This window comes from Babylonia areolata, chromosome 14 (genome assembly GCF_041734735.1).
Source record: "Babylonia areolata isolate BAREFJ2019XMU chromosome 14, ASM4173473v1, whole genome shotgun sequence".
Taxonomy (NCBI): domain Eukaryota; kingdom Metazoa; phylum Mollusca; class Gastropoda; order Neogastropoda; family Buccinidae; genus Babylonia; species Babylonia areolata.
The window spans coordinates 15,262,421-15,269,960 of NC_134889.1; the positions used below are offsets into that span (position 1 = coordinate 15,262,421).

A 7,540-nucleotide genomic window follows, 5' to 3' on the forward strand; every position below is an offset into this window, starting at 1 on the left:
CATTGGCAGACACAAAAGCGTCAAAATGGCTGAAGGTTTGCAGAAACGATTACAGAGTGAGCTGGAGAAATTTCAGGCTATCCAGAAAGGTTTGATAGTTTTTAGAAATATTATCTTCACTTTTAAGCTTCTAGAACCAACTTTTATTCAAGGTTTGTGTTTGAATGCGCAGTTTCGTCAGACAAACGTTCTGGTAAAAAAAAAAAAAGAAGAAAAAACTCACATGGCATGTTTGCTCTGCGACGGGCTGAACACAGTGAGAGTAACTTAACCGAGTTAACGACGTGCAAGTTCCCCAGTCACAGCAATCACGCTTGCTGTGATAATTCTCCGATTTACTAATTAATTCGTCCACGTGAATCAGGACGATTTTCCAGGATTCTGTGAGAAAACAGGAGTCGGGAGTAAAAGCATGAACAAACAGTGAAATTGAAGCTTAGTTACCGTGAAAATAGTCGACACCTTCAGTGCCATGCATGCTTCAGGCAATTGATGCTTGTTTCAGTATTTACTTGGTGATGTTTGGTCGCAGAGGGTAATAGTAGTAGTTGTTTCTTTAAGACTGCAAGAAAGTATGTTCGTTATAAGTAATATAACTCGTACTTTTAAACATACATTTCTAACATTTTATTTTACACACTGGCTTAGTGGCTAGCAATGAATGTCCACCATAAATGTGAGATAACAATTTTTAATTTTATAAAATTTCTGAATATGTGCTATACATTGCTTGTGAAAGCACCTGAAATGAAGAAAATGCATTAGAAATGAAGTATTAAATTAATGTGTCTGATACCTTATGAACACACGTATACTGATAGAGTCCCAAAATTATATTAAATCTATACAATTCAAAGTACCGATATACATGGGGATGGGGAGGGGGGTGCTCTCATTGTGGTGACAAGCTCTCTCTGGGGAGAGCTACCCAAATTTGATACAGAAAAATCTTGTGACAAAAGAGTTACACAAATTGCAATGCAATATGATACAAAATTCAGACCAGCATTTACTTGGCATTTTCGCAACTGTGGTAAAAATCAGCAAATTAGTTTTGTTCATGGTTTTCAAGAGAAATGAAAATTGAAGTTGGATAGCGTGAATTGTACGGAAGCGCAGCACACTAAAATTAAAACATTATATTGAAGAAAGGAGAGCATGTTGATGGACACTCCTCACCCTCACACCCCCTAAGCCTTCAACTCCCCCACCCCCCCTCCCCCACTCCCCCACCTTCCATCATTGACAACTCAGCCTCGTCTTGTTACTACACTTTTTGCATGCCTCCTGCTTTCACCTTTGTGATGAAACTAATCACTAACACATATACACACATATGTGCACACATAAACACACACACAGTATTCAAATGACCACCATTTGTTGTGGTTCACATTTTCACCATCATGATCTCTCCCTTTTCATTTCTCTTTCTTTAAAAACTTTTTTTTAAATCATAGTTATTTTCTCGCACTTATTTTCCTTCCGGATCATGTTCTGTTTTCTTTTCGTGATGGAGACATGTATGAAATCAGTTCAACATGTGTGTGTGTGAGAGAGAGAGTGAGAGTGTGGAGGCGAAGAAAAAAAAAAAGCCATGTGGCGCAATAGCCGAGTGGTTAAAGCGTTGGACTGTCAATCTGAGGTCCTGGGTTCGAATCACGGTGACGGCGCCTGGTGGGTAAAGGGTGGAGATTTTTACGATCTCCCAGGTCAGCATATGTGCAGACCTGCTAGTGCCTGAACCCCCTTCGTGTGTATATGCAAGCAGAAGATCAAATACGCACGTTAAAGATCCTGTAATCCATGTCAGCGATCGGTGGGTTATGGAAACAAGAACATACCCAGCATGCACACCCCCGAAAGCGGAGTATGGCTGCCTACATGGCGGGGCAAAAAAAACGGTCATACACGTAAAAGCCCACTCGTGTGCATACGAGTGAACGCAGAAGAAGAAGAAGAATTTTCTTTTAATCAGCTTGTGTGTATAAGTTGGATTTTTTTCTGCTTTTTCCAGACATAGAGAAGACAGTGCTGGTTAGACAGAAGCTTGATGCCCAGCTGAATGAGAACACACTTGTGAAAGAGGTAAGCATGTCTGTTTCAAAGAACATACTTGGCAGGTTTTACAGTATCCGTTTCTGCACTTTCCTGAGCAGACTGACTTATCACAAAAAGTAAAATACTGTAATAGCACTTTTCCTTCTTTTTTTTCTTCTTTTTTTTTTAATCTTAAAGATATATATGTTAATTGTTACTGATATGATTAGACTAAATTGCACGGGATACCAATTATTTCATTACTGAAAAATTATTGGACATCATGGTCATTTTGGCATCTTGCAACCATATGTTGGTGGTCTACACCTATCACAACTGCAACAAAATGCAGTTTTGAGTTTTGGGGAATATGGAATACAAATTACAGTGAAAGACATGGAAGAATATTCTTGAAATTGCGTGAATGTACAATTTTAAACAAAACAATGTACTGCATAATATATATCAACAATAATGACAATAATAATGATGAGTGACTGTTCTCTGACTGAAGAAAGATGCCATAAAATTAAAAGGATCAATGATTATGATGATAATTGATGTGGAGTGACTGGTGTGTTGCAGGCAATATATAATTATCAGATAATGATGTGGAGTGACTGGTCTGTGAAGAAAGGTGCTCCCTAAGTATCAATGATGATGATAATATTAATAATAATGTGGAGTGACTGGTCTCCGGTTGGAAATAAGAACTATAAAAAGGATCAGTGATAATAATAAGAATAGGAAGAAGAAGTAGTCTGTGTAGTGGCTGGTCTCTGAAGATAGGCGCTATATATTTATAAAAATCAATAATAATAACGATGATGATGTGGAGTGACTAGTCTGTTGCTGTCATGATATACAATTATAATGTTATAAGTATCAAAAATGATAAAAATGATAATGTGGAGTGACTGGTCTGACTGAAGATAGGTGCTATTATAAGGATCACTGATGTGTTGCAGGTGCAATATCAATATCAACAACAGTAATAATGATGTAGATTGAGTGGTGTGCACTGGTGCTATACAAATAACAATAATAATGTGGAGTGACTGGTCTCAGGATGAAGATAGGCCCTATATAGTATATATAAAATGTTTGTTTCTTCCGTCATTGCTACCATGTGCATATGTCAAATGATCAGCATAAGGACAAGCCCAGAGCTTCCTTTCTTTAGGAAGTATCTGAGTTTGTTTCAGATTCAAGGTACCTTTTATTTACCTGTGTGCTAGCTGAATCGGTAGCATAAGCAGCATTGCCAAAGTTGAAGTTCTGTACCTTGTGTATGCAGAGAGTTACCTCTCTTTATTGTTTGTTAATCATTTACTCTCCTGAGTCCTAGCTTTATTATTTTGTCATGTCAAGTCAAATAACCATCGAGGCAGCCATGTGTTTCTTCTGTAATGTCTGCATATTCCGTTAAGCATATTTAGGATTGAAAGGCTATCTTGAATAAAAAGCTATTTTGTGTTTGCACATTTCTTCTGTCACTGCTGCTGTGTGCACATGTCAGAGGATTGGTGTAAGTACAAGCCTGGAGCTTTTTTTTAATTATTTTTATTTTTATTTTTTTAGGAAGTATCTGGGTTTGTTTCTATGTACCTTTTATTTACCTGTGTGCTAGCTGAATCGGTAGCATAAGCCGCATTGACCTGAAGTTGTGTACCTTGTGTACATTGTTTATCAGTGATAATGATGTGGAGTGACTGGTGTGTGCAGGAGCTGGACAAAGTGGAGGGGGAGACGGGTGTTTACAAACTAGTGGGGCCGGTGCTGGTCAAGCAGGACCTCTCAGAGGCTCGCAGCAACGTGCAGAAGCGCATCGACTACATCAGCGGAGAGTTGTAAGCCTCGCACTTTGCTTTCATGTCTCTTTGCCATCCCTCCCACCCACCCCTGAACCTTGACCGCCTTTACCCCCCTCACCCCATCCCCTCCCGACCCCCTACCCTGGAAGTACTGTAATGGATGGCAGATATATGGAATAAAGAATACTTTATTGTCTCCAATAAGAAAAATTGATTTGGTGTAAAAAAAATAAAATAAACAGTGCACAAGACTAAGAGTCAGCCAGTAACTGTACTGTACATAAACCTAAAAGACATGAAATGCCTTAATTTTGTTTTGAAGTAAACCATACATTACACTAATTTTGTCATACGCACGCAGTAATCACCGAGGGCAGGCATAAAATAATATACTATTAAACATAAAAATACAATAACAACTGACCATGCAATAGTATATTTTCAATTTAGGTTTCCCACACACTACACATTTGCATTCATTTTGTGAGTCACATCATTAATTACAAATTATTGATGTTTAAGAGTTGATTTGGTAGTTGAATGAAGCTGAATTTAGCTGTGAGTGCAAGAATATGGCCACTGTAACGTGAAATGCACATGGCTTTCTGTCGTGCTCTTGACATCAGACAGCTCACTTAAGCTGCTGTTGTCTCACATTCACAACCTTGCTGCACACATTCACAACATTATTTAGCATATTCTTATTCCTTACACGGAGACTCCCCTACTAGTAGGCAGATAAAAGAGAAAATGGATCCAGTAAAGGTAAAGCATCCGTAGAATCCTTGAAGAACTGTAGCATTAACCCTAACATTTATGTGTCCCATGCTTGTGTATCTGATAGATTGATAGTATGCTTTGTTGCTGGGTTTAGAAAGTTAACCAAAAAAAAAAAAAAAGTGGGGGCAGGCGGGGGTGAATTTGCAGGAATAGTTAGAGACAGATCCTTTGAAAGTTTGCTTTCAAGTGTTTTTTCATTGTCATGGTTTCCAGAAAGCGGTACGATGGCAACATCAAAGACTTGGAGAAGAAGCAGGAGTCACACAAAGAAATCTTGTCCAAGCTCCAGCATCAGTTTCAACAAGCACAGGTCAAGGCTGCAGCCAAGGCTTAGGTCAAGGTCACTGTATGATACTGGAAACTTTTTTCTCTCCTGTGTGTGGAAATGATGATGATGTCTGAGATGTGATAATGTGACTTCAAAACACCTTTTTTTTTTCTTTTTTTTTACTGTGTGCATGTAAAAAAAAATCCTGCTCTTGAAGCCATTCAAGCTGTATTGTTTTGTCTATTTTGATACAAATTTCATGCTCTTTAGTGCATTTTGAAAGGAAACAGTTTGTTAGAAATGCTTAAAACTTTCCAGTTCCAGCTGACTTTATCCACCACCAGTTAGGCGGATTTGGAGAGAGAGAGTGAGACTGAGTGAGCAAGAACAAATGTGTGCAAGTGAGAGAACCTTGTTGTTTGTACTTTTGACAGGTTATATTATTTGAGGAATCTCCTTTGGGAAGCGAGTCAGGGCTGGGTAGGGGCTTGGGTATGGCTGCTGCTGCTTTAAAAAAAAATAGTAATGTTTATTGTGAAATCATGAGAATGTCTGCGATGCTTGATTCTTTTGTAATGCAAAAGATGCTGCTCAGGATGATTATGCTCCCTTTTCTTTTCTCCTTCCCCAGTAGTTAAAGAGAATGATTGTACTGATCTGCTTGCCAGATACACTTCATGTGCCACAAAGAGTGTTAGATGTTACCATTTTAGGTTTGGGGGTTGCTTTTTTTTTTCTTCTGTTTTTTTGTTGTAGTTGTTTTTTCTCCATTGGCGCTGTCCACACATTATAGCCTCTTTCAATTAGTTATGGGTTACAGGGTGTGGGAATATGAATCCCTGTGATGCTGAGAAACTTTTTTTCGAAGAACCGTTTGAACAGTTTTCTCACATTAATGATTAATGCAAGTAAATGTTGGAAAAGATGTTCACAATCACCTTTGTCTGAATTTGGATTTAGCATTATTTTGAAGTGTTTTATTGGAATAGTATTGAAATCAGTGATTTATTTCCATTTCCTGACAGTTATTTGTTGGTTATTATTATTTTTTTGTTTTTTTTGTTTCCTACTTATTTTGGCATTGGTGATCATATATCTACAGCCAATCCAATGACAAGCATCATCAAAAAAAATTAGGTGTTTGGACAAACTTTGGTGTTTTGTAAAACTGACCTGAAGATGGAAATTGAAAAAAAAAACTTTCCATTTATCATTTGAAGGTCTTGTCAATCTGGGGTTAATGTATACTCTTTGATGACTGGTATTTGTTGTGGTTTCATTTGTACAGCTCTTGAACTGGCTTTCTGTAGGGTACAGTGTTCCAACTTGTGACAACGATGTGGGATGGGATGTGAAGTATGTGACAGCTGATGCCGTGTCTGGATGCAAATGTTTGTACTTGGCAAGTTTTTACTCTTCTGCCTATATCCAGTCAGCCCAGTGTGTGTGCATGCATGCATGTGATAAGTGTAGGGCTTCTGACAAGTTGAAAGTCTTTGGGTTCCTGGGACTCTTATTATAAATCTAGTGGGTCCCAAACTGCTTTCAGAGGGTCCATTTTATGCGTATCAGACTTTTGTTTTGCTACACACATTCAAAGGCAGGTACATCTTGTCATCACCATCATCATTGTCTAAGTTCCTGGGCCAGGAAGGCGACATGCATCCCTCTCAGGGGCGTCCAGCACGTGTTTCCATGGAAACAGTGGTGAAAAGAAAAGAACTGTGGTGAGGAGAGGGAAAAGGGTGCTTCTGTCAGCGATGGTGAAACAACTGTTCTTGGTAGCGGACGATCCATATACCATATTGAAGCGCATAGCATTTACTCTTATGTTTGTTCTGGAAGTAGAATACTTAGAAAAACATCATCCTAGGTACCCACTCAGTGAAACTGCAGTGCGTCATTTCCGTTTCATGGACCCGTGGTCAGGAGAAGGTTCATCTAATGAGTATCGTGTGGCCCTCTTGAGACTGTCATACCGTGACAGGATTACATCCCCTGGTTTATGGGTTATCTTAAAATTTCCCTCATCCTGGTGTTCCTTGGGTTTTTTTTAACCCAAAGGTGGTTGTTTTTTTGTTTTGGGATTGTTGGGGGGTTTTGGGTATTTTTTGTTTGTTTGTTTGTTTTTTCTAATGACTAATAACGTTTTACGTGCTGCAAATAAATGCATGATGCAGTTGTTTCCAAATTTCGTTTTGTTATTCTTAAGGTCCCTCTTTTCATGATCCTCCTCTTTCATACTTTCACTCGCTCAGCTCGCTCATATGCATAAAAACGTGTATGCATATGAACAGATTTAATGAATAATTGTAAGGTAACACATGTAAAGAGGCCTTAATTCCCCCACACACAAAGGCAATTTTTGAGTGATTAGTATGTTTTTGTTTTGTATTATGGGTAAAATTACACAGGCACACACACATGCATGTGCACACACACACACACACACACACACACATTCAGAGTGTGCGCACACACACACACACACACACACACACACACACAACACACATGTAAAGAGGCCTTAATTCCCACACACACAAAGGCAATTTTTGAGTGATTAGTATGTTTTTGTTTTGTATTATGGGTAAAATTACACAGGCACGCACACATATATGTGCACACACAGACACAC

General features: G+C 38.6%; 1 protein-coding gene across 1 annotated transcript; it reads left to right on the forward strand.

The window, feature by feature from the left end:
• Window positions 1-7,087, forward strand: LOC143289860 (prefoldin subunit 6-like). The gene is made up of 4 exons (XM_076599052.1): window positions 1-89; window positions 2,018-2,088; window positions 3,766-3,890; window positions 4,848-7,087. Exons 1-4 carry the CDS (start codon window positions 26-28, stop codon window positions 4,966-4,968), a joined length of 381 nt encoding a protein of 126 aa, XP_076455167.1. The 5' UTR covers window positions 1-25; the 3' UTR covers window positions 4,969-7,087.
• Window positions 7,088-7,540: the final 453 nt, after the last annotated feature.